This window comes from Egretta garzetta, unplaced genomic scaffold (genome assembly GCF_000687185.1).
Source record: "Egretta garzetta isolate BGI_Z169 unplaced genomic scaffold, ASM68718v1 scaffold215, whole genome shotgun sequence".
Lineage (NCBI taxonomy): Eukaryota > Metazoa > Chordata > Aves > Pelecaniformes > Ardeidae > Egretta > Egretta garzetta.
In genome coordinates this window covers 2,746,501-2,768,328 of record NW_009259719.1, presented here as the reverse complement: position 1 = coordinate 2,768,328, position 21,828 = coordinate 2,746,501, and the positions used below count along the sequence as shown (strand labels likewise).

Genomic DNA, 21,828 nt, shown 5'->3' with positions numbered 1-21,828 from the left:
ATGCTACAAATGCTAATTCTTTTAGAACAATGTGAAACTACTTGGGGCAGTTACTTGAAGTATTTAAACACCAAAATATGCTGAGTAGCGTATTTTAAATTGCCTTCTGCCTGAGGGTGCTTAGAAATCAAATTGAATGTGGTTATAGCAAAGGGAAGTGTTAGGTTCAGCCTCTAATTGGGAGAGGGAGTGGTCTGAATCATGTAAAGACATGTCTAGCCTCTGAAAGCGTCTGGAAAACTGTTTTTGTTGCATGATGAGTTGAATAAAACGTGAAAAAAGGTGTCTGAACAAAGGTGAGTATGTGTAGTCTGGCAGAGAGAGATCCTTGTCCAGACCACCGTGTGTGTTGTCTGAGCTCTCAACTTAAACCGCTTCAAAGCTTGAGAGATTGAACTGACTGGTGAAGTTCTGGGCTAGTCTGTGGTAGAGGTGCTACGGGGCAGTAGCAACAGGACAACTGGGCGCTATAATACTGTTGTGAGACCCTGTGGAAGGAGCAGCAGAGCCCTGTCAGGTTGACTTCATGGAGATGCCACCATCCTGTCTTGTCCACTCCCCACTTGAACGTCTGGTTGCTGTCAGAAGCAGCTGACTATTCAGGCTGTGCCTAGGAATGGTAGCAGAGGATGGCTGGCTGAGCCCAGACAGCTGGCTGTGATCCTAAACACGTGCACAGTGCTGTGGGGAAGCCAAGGCTCAGCTGGGCTTGTTTCCTTTGCAGGTGCTGGTGTGGGTGACGTGAACGTGGAAGTGGAGGATCCTCAGGGGAGAAGCCTTGCTGAAGTTGCAGTAGAAGACAAAGGCAACCAAGTCTACCGTTGCACCTACAAACCTGTTCAAGCTGGTCCTCACATTGTCAAAGTGACTTTTGCTGGGGAGGCAATTCCCAAAACTCCTTGCGCTGTTCTCGTTGGAGAGGGTATGCTTTTTAAAAATGCACCTAAATGTCGGTGGCCACTTTTTACCTTGGCTGTGATCGCAGAATGTGCTTGAATCTTGCCTTGGACATTCTCTGTACCTTTCAACATCTTGGACCTGAGTCAGTGGGTCACCTGGGTATTCACAGGGTGAAACAGTGCTCTCTAACAGTAATATGGCTTTTGTTGCTAGAGTGTCCTTTCTGCCTAGACCTCCGACATTAAGCTGCCCTTTGTATTTTTTTTGAAGTGTTTTATGCAGCTATGCAGTGTCTTGCTGTTTTCCACCTTTGTTCCTCAAATGACTATATTTACTGTTTTCCTCCTTAACTGACACCTAACTTGCTTTCTGTTCCGTCCTTACGTGCTCCTACGCTTTTAGATCTCTGCTCATCTCTCCTGAGCTACCCTCCATTTGTGGAATTTTGGACTTCACTGCTAATGGCTTCATAGTTGGTAAGAGGTGTGCAGGATGCTCCGTCATGTTTGCTTTTCGTAAGCTTCTAGCCTGCAGCTTGTCCCAGCCAAAAGGGTTTTGTTGGGGTTGGGGAAGAAGGTTGCAAGTGGACTGAAGCAGTGTGTGACCCAGTGAAACTGGCTTAACCACAAGCTGCCTGACTCAGTTGTGTAAGGGCTCTGTGAGCTGTTCCCACTCCACGCTGGGCACGCTCCCGTATGTTCCCACTGAGGTTTTGGAGCAAGCAGATGGCATGCGATTTTCGCTTACACCATGGTGTAGGGTGCGGAACGATGTTGGCTGCTGCAGGGGTGAGGGTAAAACTTGTAACCCATTGAAACGAGTGAAAACCTAACAAGCTGCTTGGTGGGCTTGTGCTCCTGCTGTAAGCACAGTGTTTTGTGGGGAAATGCATGTTTGGTTTACACTGCTGGGAAGCTGTGATTCTTTCTAAGTCTCTCCAAACCCTTCAGGTCTCTGGAGTTGAAGACCACGTGATAGCTGGGATTGTGTAACGAAAACTGTTCATAAGTGTGCGTTATTTATGTAGCCTCTCTGCAGGCCTGGAGAAGCACTTGGAGTAAAGGGGTTGAGCATAAGCTCAGGCTCAGCAATATGTAACCTACTGCCCCTACCCATGGCTGCGTTGGTCTGCAGAGGGCTCGATGACTTTGCTTCTGAAAGTGTGAACTGCGACAAGCAGGGGGTTCTGACGTGACATCTCTTAACGAAGCACGTGCAGAACTCTGCTAATAGCAGTTATTCCAGTCATGTGCTTCTGAAAGAACAGCACAATAATACTGTTCACGGGGGCTTATCTGCAAAGGGAAACTTCACCCCACGCCACAGTGGGCCTCTCAGCATGGCAGGCATCAAGAAGGTTGTGCTTAGTACAGTGAATGTCTGCACATGATAGTAAAAGTTTTGTATTGATAACTGGCATCAAATTGGAAAACAACAGGGCTTCAGCGTTTGCTTTAATCTTAAAAAATGGTGCTTGTAGGGGGTCAGCGTTGCCTGGCTGCGCTGAACGCTGCTGCCCAAAAGCTATGGGACATAGACAACGGCTGGGCAGACTCCTGTCTGTCTGCCGTAACGCTATAACGTTAAAACTTTTGCTGAAAGCTAACCTGTGGTTGCTCTGAGTCAACATTAAACTAAAGGTTGTTCCAGGCTGGCTAGGCTACGTGTATGTTAGGCATCAATACCGTCTTTGATTCTCGAAATTCTCTTGCAGCCTGCAATCCCAACGCATGTCGTGCCACTGGCAGAGGTCTGCAGCCCAAGGGCGTCCGCATGAGGGAAACTGCTGACTTCAAGGTTGATACGAGAGCAGCAGGGAGCGGAGATCTTGGAGTGACTATAAAGGGACCAAGTAAGTGTTCGGGGGAATTTGTGCTGCAGATGTGTTTTGGAGAAGGGGTGGAAGCGGGGAGTACGAAAAGAAAGAGCAGTAAGGAGATGGTGGCCTGATAGAACTGATGGGATTTGTACCAGCATGAAAAGCCAAATTTCAGAAGGGTTTTGTTGTACTTTGTGTCTAGTGTGAAGGTTTTGATCTGCAGGGCTGGGTGAGATTACACCTCATTTTAGGTCTCTCCATTTTAATGCATATTGGTTAGCAAAACTGAGAAAATCCACACGTCTGCCTACTGTGGCCTCCAAGCTTTACGGGTTTGCATTGTGTCTTCATCTGATCTGTGGGAGCAAGTCATGCTCCAAGGTCTCTGGCAAGGTGGAAATCTTGCTCTCATAAAGCTAGGAATGGCTCAGAGCAGCATTCCTGGCTGCTTTGGATACTTGGGCGCATGAGCAGGGGAGGAGAGGGTTGAGGGAACCTGTGCTGACATAGAGACCTTCTGCCAGAATCCAACCCCAGGTCCTTTGCTGTGTCCTGAGCTTTGGATGTGGCCCGCTGCCTGGACCGCGGCAGGCTGGGGCGATGGGATACTGGTGAGCCAGTCGCCTCCCCCCAGCCGGGAAGGTATTAAAAGGTGCATTGTATTGCCTTCACCTCCTCCACATGCACAGTGCTCCGACTGTGTGGCTTAATGCAGTTAGGGGGGGAAAAAAAGCAACAGACGTATCGATGTAAATTTTTGTGTATTAAGCTTTTCTCCCTAAATTCTTCACCTTGAAGAAAATGAAAAGTAGGCATTCCCTGCATACTTGTGGTTGCAAAGTCTGACAAATGTTAAGCTTTTTTGGTTTAACATATGACATGCATCATACTGCAGACTAAGAAAATAAAACACAAGGGAACCTATTAAGTCTGGTAACTTAAAATACTTTCTGCTGTATTTCTTCTGCAAGTGTTTGCTGTCTTTGTCCTAGAGGGCAGCTAGAACTAACTTCCCTTATAACCTGACCTTTTTTTTTTTTTCTGGTGGGAGAAATTTATTCTTGCAAGCTAAAATAAATACTAGAAAACATGAACTTGTCTGAGTAATTGAAGGCAGGATGGAAGCTGTTACATTTAATGCTGAACTGATCTTTCAACAGAGGGCTTGGAGGAGTTGGTGAAACAAAAAGGCTTTATGGATGGTGTGTACGCATTTGAATATTATCCAGCTACCCCAGGGAAGTACGTTGTCACGATTACATGGGGTGGGCACAACATCCCAAAAAGGTGAGTTAGAAGTAGCTTTTTTTGGAGTTTTTGTGCCCTTCGGTGGGTTGTGTAGTTGGTGGGCTTTTAAAGCAGTGCTGACCTCTGAAGAAGCTCTGGGGGGGACAAAGTTAGTGGCAAGCAGTTTCTGTGGCAGTTTATCTACAGCCTCTTTTAGGGCTGCAGTGGCTTATGTTGGGAAAGCTTTGAAGGGTGATTTGCATCAGTCTTGCTAAACCCAAAATGATGAATACAAAACCCAACAAAACTTGGTGGATCATGCAGCTTGGACTTCGCTGTGAGTTTTTGAAGGGATCTGTTATTTTAGTGTCCAGGGCTACAGCAAGCAGTGCAAGCCAAGTATTTGACACTCAGGATTTGTGGTGCAAGATGTAAGCACGTGATGGGTTGGATGACCTCTCTGCTAGAAAGTCTGCTGGGCACTGTGCCATCACACGATAGCATCTATTAATTTGGGAAATCCAATGTAAACCCTCATTAAAATGCCTGGGGAAAAACGTGGATGCTGTATTTGTCCTCATTTTTAATCCTATGCTTTGCTTTTCTCTTGCAGCCCCTTTGAAGTTCAAGTGGGTCATGAAGCAGGTCCTCAGAAAGTGCGAGCCTGGGGGCCGGGACTGCATGAGGGGATTGTGGGCAAATCTGCTGACTTCGTGGTAGAATCCATTGGCACAGAAGTTGGCTCTCTTGGTATGTTACTTTACTTAGTTTGCCTGAAATATTTATGTCTTGCAATGCTAGCAATGTACTCATGAGAAACAATAGCTTTCCCAGCAGTAAAAAACCATGTCTGTAAGACGTTTTGGTCTAAACACAAACATGTCATTGTATCAAAGGCAAGTCCTAGAGATAGGAACGTGTGTGATGGGGATTGTTTATCTGTGGGTTTATGGGATGAGATCCAGAAGGGAATGATGGGTTAGCTCCTATATTGCTGAAGAAGGGCATTAGAGAGCATCAGACATGGTTATGGCTAATAAAAAGCAGCTTGGGGAAGTGGTGTTAAATTAGCAGCCACCACAAACCTAACAGGAGGAACCTACTTGTTCCTTTTTCAGGCTTTGCAATAGAAGGCCCTTCTCAGGCTAAAATTGAGTGTGATGACAAGAACGATGGCTCATGTGATGTGAAGTATTGGCCCAAAGAGCCCGGTGAATATGCTGTGCACATCATGTGCGATGATGAGGACATAAAAGACAGCCCTTACATGGCCTTCATCCGACCGGCTTCAGGAGACTTCAACCCTGATAAGGTGGTGTACAAGGGCATAACACATTTTTGCTATAACTACAGTAGCGATGTTTCTGAGGGCTTCTGGTAACAGACTGGACTCTTAAGCTGCCTCTACTTAAAGCTCTGAATTTGCCATGCTCCAGCCAGATATTACTCAGCTTTTTCTAATAACGCTGTTGTGGTTTTGATTTAATGTAGTGAAAACTTGCTGAATTAGTCCAAATTCTCAACTTCCACACTAGCCTCTGCTTGTATCCCATGTTTCATGGGTTTTGTGGGAAGGGAAAGGTCTTCAGAAAGAAATCGCTTGGTTTCACTTCTCTTTCTGAACTGCAAGCTAAGACTCTCGGGTGTTTTTTTTAGGTGAAGGCTTATGGCCCGGGCCTGGAGAGGACTGGCTGTATAGTGAACAATCCTGCTGAGTTCACAGTTGAGACCAGGGACGCTGGGAAAGCACCTCTGAAGATGTATGCCCAGGTAAAAAGCCAAAGGCAGCTATGTGAAACTTCAGCAGAAAGGCTTTAATACTGGTGAGAAAAGTGCCTTAAGTATTTCTACTCGCTTACACACCACTTAATTCTGGGCATGTGTAATTCTCTCAGAGCTTTGTGCTTTGATCTGTGTAATGTAGTCAGGCAACAAACCTAGCTCAAGACAGAGTGACTTCTCCCTGGCATATGAAATACATGGCTTTGCTTCCTGACTTGGAGTCTCCTCAGCAAAGCAAGCTGTAATTTCCCGGAGTTGTCATTTGGAAGCACCTGAAGTGTCTCTGAGCCTCTGAATTTCAGGCGAGCTTGTTAAAATATGTGTTGTAGGATGGTGTTAGGAATGCGCAAGTGTTAGATGAGGAAGACTTGCAGGAGTGTAATTTGCATGTTTCTTCAGTATTTCCGAGCTGCAGTTCTGGGGGGGAAAAAAAAACCCCAACCACATTTTGGAACAGTCTTGGGCTGTTCAAACTGCACAAATATTTTTAAAGTACCTCAACCTTCTGCTTGTATTTTTGCTTTTTAGGATGGAGAAGGAAACCCTATTGATATCCAGATAAAGAGCAAGCCTGATGGTGTGTTTGCCTGTTCCTATGTGCCAGTTAAACCAATCAAACATACAATTTCTGTTGTCTGGGGAGGAGCCAACGTGCCCAATAGCCCCTTTAGGGTAAGTACAGAGGTGGATATTACTAGTTCTAACCCAGTAGGATATTTGTGCTCACAACTACTTGTCATTACAACTAGGATGATGAAACCCTTCTGTGACCTTCAAGTAGGTGTGCCCTTCTGCTCCCCTTTTTTTAGGAATCTATCCACTTGAAAAAAGTTGTCTGTTTTTACAAGCTCACCTGTCAGAGGTCTCCTATCAATCCAGCTGCAGCCTGGGGGAGTCGCGGCAATTCCCTCTTACCTTGGTACTGTTTTGCTGTAGCCTCTGTCCAAGCGATGTTTTGACTTGACTGTGGTCTTGAGCATGACACAGATACATGATTCTAACCCTCGTAAATCTGTTTAGGTCCTTATAGGTCAGGGGAGTCATCCTCAGAAAGTGAAAGTGTTTGGACCTGGGGTGGAGAGAACTGGCCTGAAAGCAAATGAGCCGACCCACTTCACTGTGGACTGCACGGATGCGGGAGAAGGTAAAGGCAGGCTGGGCTGTTGCTGTGGTATCAGAACCACAGGTCATGCAAGGGGGGATTATGTACTGTTTCGTGCTGGTTTTCCGTTTTTCATGGAAAAACCTTGGGAAGCAGAACATTGCAGTGAATTGTGGTGTGATCCATTACATCAGTTAACACAGTGACTTGAATAACTACTGGAAATGGGAATGTGCTGGCTGTTTGGCTAGCAATGTCTGTATCATCCAGTAGCAAAACCTCTACCTGCTTTTCCTAGGTGATGTCAGCGTTGGAATTAAGTGTGATGCTCGTGTGGTCAGCAATGAGGAAGAGGACATAGATTTCGATATCATCCACAATGCTAATGATACGTTCACAGTGAAATACGCACCACCTGCCGCTGGGCGCTACACTATTAAAGTGCTTTTTGCAGGAGAGGTTTGTAATCTTTGTTTCACAGCCTGATGTTTCTGGACCCTGTTTATCTGCTCTTTGATCGCCGAGCACGTGCCAGTTCACAGCTGGCTGTGGCAGGTTACAGCTGGCTCTTTCCGTGTCAGCTCACGTGCGCTTTGTCTGGTCACTGTTTCTAAAAATGCTTTTGTAGTACTTGAAGGTAGACAAATGAGAGGGGTTGGCTGGAGACGCTGAAGTGCGAGCATGTGTTGTGCTGGGCTGGCATAATGAGTATGGTCTTGGTGATGGGGCAGAGCTGCTTTCTAAAAGATGTAAAACCTAAGTGACTCTCCAAGGAATGTGGGAATAAAAGTAAGTTGTCTTAAGAAAACAAAAAAAAGGGCAGAGGCCCCTGCAAACTGCCCAGCTGCTAACTTTGCCCTAGACTGTGAATCATACTACTCACTAAGGCAGAGCAGAGTTTTTAAGTGAGGCAAAATTTTACTCAAGGTGGTGCTGGAGTTAAAGCAGAAGTATCTTAAAATGGCTACCTGTCTAGTTTTGGCTAGTGAAGAGTGACCTGATTACGTTTAGAGCTGTGTTTCTGTTGCAGGAAATTCCTGCCAGCCCATTCCGAGTTAAAGTGGATCCCTCACACGATGCCAGCAAAGTGAAAGCTGAAGGACCTGGGCTGAACAAAACTGGTGAGAGCTGGGTTGAGGTGGTGTGGCCAGTGCTGGACTCTGAGGGGCTGTGGTGGTGTGGCCACTGCCTGGCTGAACATCGCTGGCATGCGGCGATGCAGTCCTGGATACAGCAGGATGGGGTGCCAGGCAATTGGAAATTACTCTGTTCCCTTGGCATTTTGCTTGACTTGGCTTTATAGGTACCGAATGCTTTCTGGGAAGAGTTTCTGTGTGCAAGCTCTGCATAAATTAGAATTAACTTTTTTCTTCAGGCGTGGAAAATGGCAAGCCAACGCACTTCACTGTGTTCACCAAGGGAGCTGGAAAAGCGCTGCTGGATGTGCAGTTCAGCAGCCCGGTGCCGGGAGAGGCAGTGGCAGATCTGGATATCATTGACAACTATGACTATTCCCACACTGTTAGGTACACTCCAATACAGCAGGTAGGTCTGACTCCTGTAGGAATACAAGATTGAATGGCTCATGTTGTCATAGTGCCGTGACCTCCCTCCCCGCTACCTGTGCACAGAGGAACAAGCAGATAAAACTTCCCAGGGTGTCCTGTTCCCTGGGATCCCTAAAGCCTGCAGGACAATTGGGACTGGGAAGCAGTAATGCAGTTTTCTGGTGTAGTTATTGATAGCTTGTCACTGCTTTGTTTTCTGGGAACAAGTGAGATATTGAAGTTGTAGCACACAGCTTGTGTTGTCATTCCGCACCTTATCAGTCAAAGAGGAAAGGTGGCAAACCTTCCTGGGGTCCGAAACGTAGCTGGCTGCTGCACCAGCTGCTCTGGGCTGCTGCAGTCCTGCAAAGCCGTGGTTGTGGCGTGCGGCCTCTCCGCAAGCTGCTGTTGTAAAGGAGCTGTGGTGCAAACCAGAGCAGGGACAAAAAACACAGCATTTGGGTGATGGTGCAGCAGCTCCCCAGTAGGAAAGTGACTAAGTTGGTGCTGAGGAGGGAAGCTGGGCTGCAGATTAAATACGCCCAAGCATTTGTCTGTATTTGAGGTTTGCCCTTGGGTTGGAAAAAAATTCAGTCTAACTCAGTTTGGTTCACAGACATATGCTTCCTAGCAACACCATTAAAGAGCTGAAAGAGGAAGCTGCTAATAACTAGAAGTATTTTTCCTTATGCTGTGCATGTGTGTTTGTAAAGGTCCATTAAATATCAGAATGCATGAATCTCATACATTTCTGAAGATGTAGGTGCTGTAGCGCTGAGATGAGTGTTTTGCTGCCCTTGTTCTGCTGAACAAACACATGAGCTACTTGGTCATCTGCACCAGCTTCCTTGAATGTAGCTGTGTAAAAGTGGACTGATACGGAGGACTGCAGTGTTGTTTCTCTGATAATGCTGGATTAGCATTTTTAGAAGCACCATAGAGCTAGTTTGTTTTTGGCTAAAGCAGTTGCATGATCTCAGGATGTGGCTGGCGTGCCTGTTTGGAGAAGCTTTTGCTTGTTCAGTCAGGGTTGGTGTGCAGAAGGGAGCAAAGTCGTCTGAACTCCACGCGTGCGTGAGCAGTACCAGATTGCTGTGCTTCACATGAAAAGCAGTGGTGAAATAAGCCAGGATGCCCAAACCAGGTTTCCCACTTGAGTCTCGCATCTGGAGGAGTACCTTGGGTCACAGAGGAGCTGTGGACTTGCAGGAGATGCAGATAACAGTGGCAGGAAAGCAATGGTTAAAAAGAGGGGATGAAAATCGACTGCACAGTAATTAGAGTAGCCTTATTGCCCCTTGGGGCTGTGAGCTTGTAGGTTGTTCCTGGACCCTGTCTTTCTCAGGTTCGTAAGCAGTAGCTTACGAATGAGACTCTGGACGCTTCAGAGCTGGGGGAGGAAGGACTAGGTAGTTAAATTCCTGAGGGGCTGCGTCAGCAGCAGAGGAGCCTTGGTTTAATGCTGTTTACTCAGCCTTATCTATTTCGCGGTGTTGCTACAGCTACCCGTGTGTGTGTTTTCTGAAAACAACCAAGAATAATCATGGAAGCTATTCACTAGCTTGTGTGAAACGTCTATGATTGTTTCACTTGGGAGCTGAACTGGCCAAGAATGAAAAGTAAGCAAACAGTGAATATAGCTAAAATATGGACTGCGGCAGGAGAGAATAAAAGGAGCACACATCCCGGGCTGGAGCTTGCCATGGCTGTGTGGTATGCCAGCCAAAATACACAAGAGCATTAATCTTTCTGACTTGTAGAGCTTAAAACCCTGGTATTTCAGATGCTGTAATAATACGGCCTCTTTGCAGGCTTGGCTTTGGCCTGGCCTCTCCGTGCTGTGGGAGGGGATACCTGGTCTGGAGCACTGGGACGTTCATTCAGGTGTCGGGTCTGAGCGCCAGGAGGGTGGGAGCCAGCCTGAGCTGGAGGTTTTGCCAGGTAGCTTGAGTATAGTCTAGTTAAATGTTGGAAAGAACTGTCGTCTTCTCCCTTCCTGCATTAAATAAAAGCCATTTAATAATTTGAAGGGCTGCAGCAGGATGAAAGCTTGAGGGTCCATAAACCAGTAAATTTGGCTGTGGTCAGCTAAAATGGATTATGTGGAGCGGTTATGTCCTGCTCGGATGTTAGTGCGTCTGTATGAAGTGAGGAACTGAGCTAACTTGTAAATTCTCCAACTAGGGTCCAATGAAGGTTTTGGTAACTTACGGTGGTGATCCTATCCCTAAAAGCCCTTTCACTGTGGGAGTTGCTGCTCCGCTAGACCTAAGCAAAGTTAAAGTCAATGGACTCGAAAACAGTAAGTACCTCTGGGCTGGAAGCCCCATAGCCTGCCTCTGAAGTGTCTTCTGGATCTGGGTGATAGCCAACATGGCCTGCTGGAACAGAAGCAAAACAATCTTTTTTTGATTTGCTACAGTTGGGGATCAACCAGCTCCAACTTCATACTTGACCACCCTGACTTATCTGGTCCTCTTGAGGACTGAATTTCAATTTAGATTTTTTTTTTTTTTTTTTCTCTCCCCCAAAGATTACATAGCAATGTGGACAAAGTATGTGTTGGGGTTTATTCCCTTGTGGTGAACACAGCTGGACTCTTCACCAGACCGGGTGATGAAATCTGGTTTCCTTGGGGCTGGATGGCTGTTTGTTCAAATATATGGAACTGCTACAGTGCAGAATGCCATTCATACAGTCTCTTTGTTTTCTAAAAGCAGCAGAACTTAGGGGTGTGAAATATTGTTGTGTTCCTGAAATGAGCCTCTGATACTATCAGGCCACGTCTTCCAGGCTTGTTTAGCACTGTAGCTTTGTAGATCCGATTACCAAAAGCACTTGTTTGGTTTTTTGGTTGGTTTGGCAGGGGATTTTTGCATGCAGAGGGATGCAGACTGAGCAGGGCACTGCCAGTGCTTGCTCCCTCGGTGGTACGTGCATGAGAGGTTTCTTGATGTTGACTAATTAATGTCATAATATGGTTTTTGTCTTTTTCAGGAGTGGAAGTAGGGAAGGATCAGGAATTTGTAATTGACACCAAAGGAGCTGGTGGGCAAGGTAAACTGGATGTTAATATTTCCAGTCCTATGAGGAAAGCTGTGCCATGTCTGGTGGAGCCAGTTCTGGGTAAGGAGTGTAGCACTGCAAAATACATCCCAAGGGAAGAAGGGCTGTACGTGGTGGATGTGAGTTATGATGGCAACCCAATCCCAGGGAGCCCCTACACTGTGGAGGCCACACTACCTCCAGACCCCTCCAAGGTAAGTGGAATGGTTTAGGGCTTTAACAGTGACTGATACCTGAAAACTGAACTGTGGGCTATTGGCATGAGACTTGGCTTGGTTTTGGCCAAACCAAACCCAGGAACATCCTTACTCAGAGCGCTGAGTCATTTCTTTTGCAGGCTCTGTGACTTGTGGAAGTTGTTCCTATAACACTGTATTTGAAAAAACATTTAATTAATTAAGAATGCTGCAAGCATCCTGCATAGTGTGGGAAATACAAGTATTGCTCCTAATTTAATAGAAGTTGGCCTCCTGAGCATCTCAACTGTATTAATTGAGATGCTTTTTTTTAAGGAAATAGATTTCAAGAAAAACGTGCGTACAGCCATCAAATATTTTAACGTTTCTACCTTTTATATCGCATGGCTATATGAAAACAGCTCTGTTGAGAGCATGAATATCCTTGTCTAGAAACCTCTTTGGAGGAGAGATGCCAACTTTACAATAAAACTGGGAGGAGCAGCAAAGGAGACATCGCTTTCTGTGTATTTTTAAGAGCTTGTTGTAGAATCCCACATACAAACAAGTCTGAATAGGCAGTCTGTGCTGGCAATAACATGAAAAAATGAGTTTAGCTCAACTGCATATTCTCTTCTAGGTAAAAGCTCATGGTCCAGGTCTTCGAGGAGGCCTTGTTGGAAAACCAGCCCAATTCACGATAGATACCAAAGGGGCAGGAACTGGAGGTTTGGGTTTGACAGTAGAAGGCCCATGTGAAGCTAAAATTGAATGCTCAGACAATGGCGATGGAACCTGCTCTGTCTCCTACCTGCCTACGAAGCCTGGAGAATATTTTGTAAACATCCTCTTTGAAGAAGTTCACATTCCTGGTTCGCCGTTTAAGGCAGACATAGAAATGCCATTTGATGTCTCTAAAGTCATTGCCACGGGCCCAGGTCTGGAACGTGGTAAAGTAGGTGAGGCAGGGCTGCTGAACGTTGACTGCACGGAAGCAGGTCCTGGGGACCTGCAGGTGGACATGGTATCAGATAATGGTTCCAAAGCTGAGGTCCAGATTGATGATAACAAAGATGGGACCTATGTCATAACATACGTGCCGCTCTCGGCTGGCATGTACACGATCAAGATGAGATATGGAGGAGAGCAAGTGCCTAAATTCCCAGCCCGGGTCAAAGTGGAGCCAGCTGTGGACACAAGCAGAGTTAAAGTGTTTGGTCCGGGAGTGGAAGGAAAAGGTGAGAATAACTGTTGTTATCGGAGTTTGTAGGGCTTGCAGTCCTTTATCCTGCACAGAGTATGCTGAGCATTAAAAGTTGTAATAGCCTTGTACATTCCCATGGTGACCCTCGGATGGGGGTGTTTCGTTATGTTCCACATGAGGAGTTTATCATGCTGATTCACAAAACGTTTTGTCGCTGGAAATACATGCGGTTCTTGAAGTGACTCTTCAAAATTTATTCTGTAGGTGTCTTCCGAGAAGCTACAACCGAGTTCACTGTGGATGCTCGACCTCTAACGAAGACTGGTGGCGACCACATCGGGACGCAGATCACGAGCCCGTCTGGCTCTCACGCAGACTGTCTCATCCAAGACAATGACGATGGCACATATTCCATAGAATACACGCCGTTTGAAAAGGGTAACCTCAGGGTGGTTTTTTTTGGGTGGTGTTTTTTTTTTTGAGGGGGGGGGTGGGTGTTTTGGTGTTTTTTGTGTTTTTTTTAATTGAGAGGGGAAAACCAAGAGCAAGCAGCTCTTCTGACACTTTCATTTGGCAAACTGCTGAGGTCTGCCAGTAACTTGTTGGCATCTTACCAAGGTTTTTGTCAGTAGAGGAGCTAATTCTGTAGGAAGTAGCTCTTCTGACTTGAAGAATGGACTTCTACAGTAACTTGGCTTCAGAAGAACAGCATGTAGATGGTATCTGTGTTGTGCAACACTAGTGAAGTGTTGTGAAATGCAGGAAGAAGCCCTTACCCATATACTGACATTTAAGTCTGTAGCATCTTGTAGAAGTGATGTTAAGTGATGAGAGTATTTAGGGAATTCGAGATCTGTTTTCCTCTGCTTAACAGGTCCGCATGCAGTCAGCGTAACGTATGATGGCGTACCTGTGCCCAACAGTCCCTTCCGAGTGAACGTGACAGAGGGCTGCCATCCATCACGCGTGAAGGCACAAGGACCTGGACTCAAAGAAGCTTTCACAAATCAGCCAAATGCCTTTTCGGTTGTCACCAGGTAAGTGGGCCTACTTGACCCTTAAGAAATATCTGAAGGAGGGAGGAGTGCAGTGGCCTGTGCAATGTAGGATGCTACACACAGTACAAATTCCATCATTCTATGATTCTAAATATTTATAAAAAGGCTAAGCTGTGTCCTTCTGATTCCTGTGTGTGCTACCTCATTGTGTACTGAGCACTCTGCTCTGCAGAGATTAGGGGTTGATAGCGGTCGAGGATAAAATTCTAGGAAAATGCAAGTGAGGTTACGCTGGACGGCTTTGCATGCCAGTGCACACTGAAGGCTGGACATCAAAAGTCAAGTTACTGCATTTCCAATACAGGTAGAGCATGCGAAGGCTATGAAGCTTCTGTTAGAAGCAGGTAATTTTAATGATGTGTGTTTCTGTCTTGCAGAGGGGCAGGAATTGGTGGCCTCGGAATAACTGTTGAAGGACCTTCAGAGTCTAAAATTAGCTGTAAGGATAACAAGGATGGGAGCTGCAGTGCCGAGTATGTTCCTTATGTTCCAGGAGACTATGATGTTAACATCACATACGGCGGAGAGCATATTCCTGGTAAGTGCTCTTGCTCAGGGGCTTTCAGAAGAGGGAAGGCATTGAGCTAAGGACTCGGTGCCTTGGCTGCATCTCACTCATGCTGGGGGATGTTGAGGTTTTGTCTTTCTGCTTTTCCTGGGAATTCGGGCAGAAACAGCGGTGGTGTTGGTTCCTTGCACCCAGCACGGAAGTGTGAGGCGCTTTGTGCTGTGGTGTGGTAGTTTTGGGGAAGGGCTGCAGTCTCTTCTTGTTTCTGAAACGGCCTCTGTGGGGACATGGAGGAGCCTTGTTGAGACTGTGGCGCCTGCAGGGGGGAACAAAAGAGAGGGTGCAGATGGGTGGGATGGGGAGAGGGACGCTAGCCCCTGACAGATAACTGGTATTATGCACAAGTCCTGTGTAATACATTGCGTCAAGAAAATAGCCATTTGGTACGTGGATGCCTTCAAGACTCTGTCTTGCAGTGAGATGATCTAATGGATGAGCTGGTCATGGGAACTATATTAAACACTGCAAGGTTTGGTCACTGCAGAAAGGGTAGTAACTGTTTCTTAAACTAGATGTTTACCTGTGCTTGCATTTGCACTGGATGTTAAGCTGAATTGAGGTAGGTTTAAGGAATGTTCCAGGTACATCTGGTATCCAGCAGTTCACTATTAAAAAAAGGATATTTTGCTTGATACCAAGAATTATAAATGCTGCTAAATGCCAGACACATTTTGCTGTCACGTTTGGCTTCTTATGTGCTGTCGTACGGCATACATCTAGGTATTCTTTCCTAGACATTGTGAGTGAGCCGATTGGTCCCGTTTTATTTGTGAACATAGTGAACTTGGTAGAACATGGAGACCAGTGCCTGCATGACGCTTTGTTTATACTTCTGGTTTCTCTCATGCATTTTTTTTTTTCTGAGGTGTGAGAAGCAAATGGATCACAACTGAATTATTGAGTAGACTGAAAAAGTAGAGGCACCATCATTACACTTCTGGCTTTTGCAGAAGCAGAGGAGCAACGTGGAGGCTGTGGGGTTGTCATTCCCGCCTGAGGATGAGGGATAGTGATAAAAAAGCCCGAGGAAAAACAGGGAAAAAGATCTTTGGCTTCATGTAACTTTTAAATCTGTGGTGTTTAACACTTGCTGCATTAACTTCCAGGCAGTCCTTTCAAGGTTCCTGTGAAGGATGTTGTGGATCCCAGCAAGGTGAAGGTAGTGGGACCAGGTCTGGGAACAGCTGTTCGAGCCAAAATCCCACAGTCCTTCACTGTAGACACCAGCAAGGCAGGAGTAGCACCCCTCGAGGTGGTGGTGGCAGGACCCAGAGGTAAGAACCAAAGTACTCCATCCAGCTGTGCCCCCATCTCTGTGTTTGGGTGGGTAACATGGTCCTGGCCGTGCTTGCAAAGGTGGTGATACCACTTGAATGAGCATTTCCCTCTGTTCCTGTTCATCCAACGTGTGCACCCTGACAGCTGACCCATGTGTCACGCTGTAAAAGGAGGAGAACTATGTCCTAGGTAGTGCTGCTTTGGGCAGTGTCCTTTGGCTTTATCCTAATCCTCAGAGCTGGGAGAAGTGATGTGAGTAACCATCATTGGTGAACAATTGTGGCTTAGATTTAGACATCAAAAAGTAAATCCAAAGTCTCACACATGAATGGTGACTTGGGAAACCCGTGTCACTGGGTTGCGGGAGTCTTCAAAACATGGTGGAACCCCTCAGTGGCCCCAGAGAGCAGCAAGGCCCTCGGGCAATAGCGTTAACGATGTTTGCATTCACCTAGGATGCTGTGTCTTGGTGGCATGGTATCTCCGCAGCAAGTACATTTTGGCTGCAAATCTCACCTTGCTAGGAGGCAAGAGCTGCTTCCCCACTCAAGTGTCAGGTCATGCTGGTGCGGGTGCCCCTCAGGTAAACCCTTCTTTAATTTTAGCGGATGAGACGGATTCCCAGGGATGGCGCTCCCCATTGAAAGCAATTTCGGATTTCTTTAAAGGTGATCCAAAAGGTGACACTGAGACAGGTTTGAACTCTAACTACTGGCAATTTTGGCTCTCGGAAATCTATTTGGCAACAGCAAGAATCATCTGGAGGAGGGAGTGGGAACCAATGCTGTTGCTTTTAGGCTTTGCATGGCAACTATACGTTTCTTTTGCGCTTGCTTTACTGCTAATCCTTCCTGTGTTTTAAAGCCAACTTGTAATTGTAGACTGCTTTGTGTGTTGATCTGAACCATTATGTCACATAATCTGCTGTAGATTCAGCTTCATGCAAATTGAAATAACTGATCCTGCTTTCTTAGGACTTCATCACCTTGCAGGGCTCTCTTGCCCAGGCACTGAGCCTGCCTTTCCACACACCTGATTGTGAAAGACCCTGCTGGTGAATGCTGCGCACCAGCTGGCTTTAGGGCTCAGTTCTCTGCAGTGAATCCCAGTTACAGTAGGTGATCTTGTAAATGACAGTTCAGGCAATTATAACCATTACTAATTTTCTTTCTTGAAAGATCTTCAGTGTGTTTTGAGCAATTGCTCTTGACCTGGACTGTACAGAAAGGCAGATTTTTCTCCAGTATTTGCATGCTAGCTTTCGTTTACAGCGAGATGACGGGAGCCCAAAGAGCGGTGGATAACAAATCTATCTCAAGTCAATGGCTCTTGAATACAAAATAAGGGAAACTGATTTCTGATCCATGCCTGTTGCCTTCATTAAAAAAAAAAAATAAAATTGAAATTTAGCTTGTTGCAAACTGTAAATGAGTGGTGCATTGTGGTTTGTGCAGCAAATGGCTGGTGAGGAATTGAGTTTTAATAGCACAGCTGAAAAAATCGTCTGTTGCTTTTTTAGGAGTTGTGGAGCCTGTTAATGTAGTAGACAACGGAGATGGCACCCACACAGTGGTGTACACCCCTACGCAGGAGGGACCCTATATGATCTCTGTCAAATATGCTGACGAAGAGATTCCTCGCAGGTAAGATGATGAAGATAAACTTAGATGAACTGAAGATTTAGTGATCGTGTTCTCCCAGCACGTGAGCACCATTTAAGGGCTAGCTGTGGTCCTTTCTACTTAACCAGTGCAGCTCCTTGCACGACTTCAGGGTTGAGCGGTTGTTTGAGCCTGCTGCACCTACAGCAGAGATGCCGTGGAGGAGGTGTATCCACCCCTCAGCGTGTACTGCAGTAGCTGTCAGCCATTGACTTAGGAGGAGGGAGCAGTAACGCGTTTCTCTTTAAGTCCCTTCAAGGTGAAGGTGCTTCCTCTGTATGATGCCAGTAAAGTGACAGCGAGCGGACCAGGTCTCAGTTCCTACGGCATACCAGCCAGCCTGCCTGTGGAGTTTGCTGTGGATGCTAAGGATGCTGGGCAGGGACTTCTGGCTGTACAGATCACTGTAAGTAACCACAGAACCAAGCAGGAGTGGAAACACGTTGTTCTAGCGCAAGTGACTCCTATCCAAAGTGTCCACAGCTGTACCTTGACATATCCAGTCTCCTGGAGAGTGAGCTGCTGGCTGGACCTTAAGCTCTGGTGCAGGAATGTCTTTGCACTCTGTGTCTGTGAAACTATTGAGGCTGCTTTTATGAGGTTTCTGTCTTAAAGTCATCACCCGTGCTATATTTGGCTCTTGCCTTACGCTCTGCAAATGCCCAAAATGAGATAAATAGTTCCTCGTAAGATTACGAAAATGCTGGAATTTGAAATAGAGACAGATTTCTAGCAGTGTAGTTCAGCAAGGCCATGAGATAACATCCACGCTGAGTGTTACATGATAAATTAACAAACAAGTCTCCCTCAAGGTTGCTAGAAGTCATAAGCTGCTTAAGGAGATACTACAGGAATGTTTTTAATTGACTTTGTTATTGCCCTTCTTGAAATTTCTGGTGCCTGGACTCTGTGGCCTCAGCAAAAAGGGTCTCTGGTTGGTGGGCCATAAAGCACATTTCTCGGCTCTGGCATGCCTGGGTCGCGGCATGGCCGGCTGTACCTGCCCTTCTGCATTCTTGCTCCTGTGCTGTCCCGATGTCTGCTCAGGTGCAGCAAAGCAGTTGCCTTTATTCTGGCATGCAAGTGTGCTCTGAAAGGATCCAAAATGCTTGTCAGAGCTCCCAGCCTGGCCATGGCTTTGAAGATCAAGTTCCAAAAGTCCTGCATGGTGGGAGTGCATGGGTGATCCTCCTCGCAGCATTTTTTTGCTTCTTGTTCTGAGCTGTTGAATGTCAAACATGTCACAAGCCTTCCTGAAAGAAGCAAGCTCTTTCATTCTGTACCTCAAATCTCGAGTCCTTTGCAGCTTATACTGTACTCCAGGCAGTGTTAAGTCATAAAATACAGAATGGGGTCAACATGCAGTTCCCTGTAAGCAGGCCTGGAAGACTCTAAAATGCTTCTTCACACTTTGTGGCTGATGAGTTGCACTGAAAGCTGGGAGTAGCTCTGTCAGAAACATTGCGCACAGTGCTGATCTTGGTTGTAGATATGAAAGCCTGGTGCTGAAGCTTATATCTGTATTTATGCATCTCTCTTAATTCTTGTATTCAGTATAGAAATGGTAGTTGAAGGGACTACATAGACCTGCTTTTAACTGTAGACCTTGCAGTGTGTCAGGAGCTGGATGCCTCGTCCAGGAGCGTTGACGGCAACTCCAGTAATGCTTGCCCTGACCTCAAAACTTCCAGGGAGCAGCTGGCCAAAGCTTTGTCAGGACAGAGCTGCACAGTCTGGCTCCCGATCTGTGCCTCAGGGACCTGGGAAGTGTTCTTCGTTTCCAGCAGCTATATGACAATGAAGCCTAAAGCTTCTTACAACTAATATTAAAGTTCATTAACATGGCTTGCTGCATCTTATAAATATTCTTGTATCAAACAATGGGTAGTTAATGATAGCACTCATTGATTGTTTTATAGTGGTCTGATACCTTTTTGTTCCTAATAGTCTATTCCTGGTACTCGTCATTGAGTGAAATATATTTAATCCTCAAAAATCTGCAGTTCTGTGTCTGTCTGAGACTATCTAAATGTGGTTGTGAACAGATTTGCTGCCCTGCTAAAGAAATTTTGTAACTAACTTTGTTGTGCCCAAATCTTCTGTTTGGCCTTCTTCAGGACCAAGAGGGCAAGCCCAAGAGAGTGAACATTCATGACAACGAGGATGGCACTTACACAGTCACCTACGTCCCCGACAAAACTGGCCGCTACACCATTGGTGTGAAGTATGGTGGAGATGATATCCCATCCTCTCCCTATCGGATCCGGGCATCTCCAGCTGGGGATGCCAGCAAGTGTTTGGCCACAGGTGAGTGCTGGGTCCTCTCTGTTGCTGTTGTTTCTACTTGGTGTGAAGCTGCCTTCTGAGCATGGTACAGTTGATGTAATGGGTGTAGAAAATGCTAGAGACTTGTGTCATCTGGCTGCTCTTACAGGAGGGGTTTTCCTAAAGATAAAGAAGCGTCCACCCTGTGGGTGAGCAGCAATCTCTTGCGGTCTCTAGCAAAACCTTTCAAACTTCCTGGGTTGTTATAAACAGCCAGATGCAACCGAAGTCTGATGCTTATTTTGGCCTACATAAATCCTGCTGAGAACTGCAGTGAGGTTGATTTAAAAATAACGTATCTGCATATGCTCACTGCATCATGCTCCTTGCACTGTGAGTGTTGCAAGAAGGTTTTCGTTTCGAGGAAGAACAGAATTAATTCTGAGGATGTAAATAGCTGGCCATGTGCTTTTGCATTAGCAAAGCCTGTTCAGGCTGGGTGTTATTAGTGGAGGTTGCTGCTGCTTTTATGTCTGGTCAAGGCTGGCTAGGGTCTGAACAGCCTTTTGGAAGGCGTGGGTGGGAGGAGAGAAACTAAAGATAAGATGTTACTGCAACTCAAAAAAAAAAAAAAAAAAAAAAAAAAAAAAAAAAAAAAAAAACCAACCAAAAAACAAAAAACCAAAACATTGTCTCAAAAATCAGTGCCTTGGTGTAGGGGAGGGACTCCAAATTTATTGCTGTAGGAGCACACTTATAGCTTTGACCCTTACCTGTTTTTAGGATGGGTGGCCATCATGCAGCTTTGGGCTGGCCACCGCAGCATGCTGCCACCTCCCAGCCAGCCGGAGGCTGTGACAGGGAGCAGAAGTGATGGAAACGAGTTACAAGAATGCCACTGAATGTTAAATTCCCTGATTTTAAAATAAATAAATAAATAGGGCGAGACCAAATTGAACAGGGAAGCTTAATCTGTGGTTGTGGACCAGTGAGAGCGTACCTGGTGCCCGTCAGGCAGCTGGCTGCTTTCAGGCCTGCTTAAACAGAAATATATTCCTGGCACAATGTCCCCTTTGCTCCAAAATTTGTTTAAAAGAGGCCTTAATGGCTGAATCTGATACTCTTCCAAGTAACTCAGGTTGCTAACTAATCAAAATAACTGTGATGGAGATTACTCTCAGATGCCAGCTTAAATTTCCCCTTTCCAAGAAGTGCCTCTGACTCTCCGCTGTAAAGCTGAAATATAATCGCCGTAGGAGTAGATGCTGGAATACCGTCAAAGCGTTGAAACAGCAGGTTCGTTGCCACTTGAAAACGAGCCATTTACCTGGTAACAAGTGCTGGTCAGAAAGAGGAGTATTAAATATGTACTGCAAATAAGGCTTAATAGTTCTCACTTAAACACAGCGTTCTTTAGGCTGGACCCAGTTGCTACAATTTGGGCACTGTTTCATTATTTTCTCTTTCTGGGGATGTGTAGCAGAACAGTGGAAAATGATTTGTGGATAATGTAGGAGGAAACACGGCCACGGCTGCTACTGTGCCTTTTGATAGCTGCTTACACAGGGAGGCTTATGTTAAAGCAGTGACGGCCAAGTCACTGGCTGGGGCAAAAGATAGTGCCTTTGGCTCTGCAAAACAATGACGATAAGCGTATGGGTTAAGGCATTGCTTTCTTCAAGTTTAGCTTTTTCCCCCTCTGTTCTCGTCCAGCCTCTCTGATTGCAGAGGAGAAGGAAAGCTGGTGGCCAGCTCTTGCATGCCACTGTGCCGACCAACACTATGAATGTCCCTTGTACATCTGCTCCCAAAACCACGTCTGTGGGTCCCTGGGAGCAGCGTTTTGGTACTGTGCTTCCCGGGTGCCTCGTGGGTGGCCTGCCTGGGAAAACTCTCCTCAACGCTTTCTGTAATGAAAATTGCTTTGTAGGTCCTGGAATTGCACCCACTGTGAAGACTGGTGAGGAGGTTGGTTTTGTGGTAGACGCCAAATCAGCAGGGAAGGGAAAAGTGACGTGCACCGTCCTGACGCCAGATGGGACAGAAGCTGAAGCAGATGTTGTTGAAAACGAGGATGGGACTTACGATATCTTCTACACCGCCGCCAAGCCGGGAACCTATGTGATTTATGTCCGCTTTGGTGGGGTGGACATTCCCAACAGTCCTTTCACTGTC

General features: G+C 46.1%; 1 protein-coding gene across 2 annotated transcripts in view; it reads left to right on the top strand.

The window, feature by feature from the left end:
* FLNB (filamin B) overlaps positions 1–21,828 on the top strand; it is a 48,495-nt gene that overhangs the window by 7,842 nt on the left and 18,825 nt on the right. Inside the window, exons 7-28 of one of the 2 annotated variants that reach the window (XM_035894710.1) lie at positions 725–922; positions 2,615–2,752; positions 3,880–4,006; positions 4,560–4,696; positions 5,065–5,258; positions 5,603–5,716; positions 6,257–6,400; positions 6,749–6,872; positions 7,129–7,289; positions 7,861–7,951; positions 8,206–8,375; positions 10,562–10,679; positions 11,375–11,637; positions 12,260–12,857; positions 13,088–13,261; positions 13,698–13,860; positions 14,259–14,419; positions 15,556–15,723; positions 17,247–17,370; positions 17,638–17,794; positions 19,506–19,695; positions 21,584–21,827. In XM_035894710.1, the coding sequence (XP_035750603.1) occupies positions 725–922; positions 2,615–2,752; positions 3,880–4,006; positions 4,560–4,696; positions 5,065–5,258; positions 5,603–5,716; positions 6,257–6,400; positions 6,749–6,872; positions 7,129–7,289; positions 7,861–7,951; positions 8,206–8,375; positions 10,562–10,679; positions 11,375–11,637; positions 12,260–12,857; positions 13,088–13,261; positions 13,698–13,860; positions 14,259–14,419; positions 15,556–15,723; positions 17,247–17,370; positions 17,638–17,794; positions 19,506–19,695; positions 21,584–21,827 (3,958 nt within the window). Of the gene's footprint in view, positions 1–724; positions 923–2,614; positions 2,753–3,879; positions 4,007–4,559; positions 4,697–5,064; positions 5,259–5,602; positions 5,717–6,256; positions 6,401–6,748; positions 6,873–7,128; positions 7,290–7,860; positions 7,952–8,205; positions 8,376–10,561; positions 10,680–11,374; positions 11,638–12,259; positions 12,858–13,087; positions 13,262–13,697; positions 13,861–14,258; positions 14,420–15,555; positions 15,724–17,246; positions 17,371–17,637; positions 17,795–19,505; positions 19,696–21,583 lie in introns of both variants that reach the window. The other variant, XM_035894712.1, reaches the window with a different exon arrangement.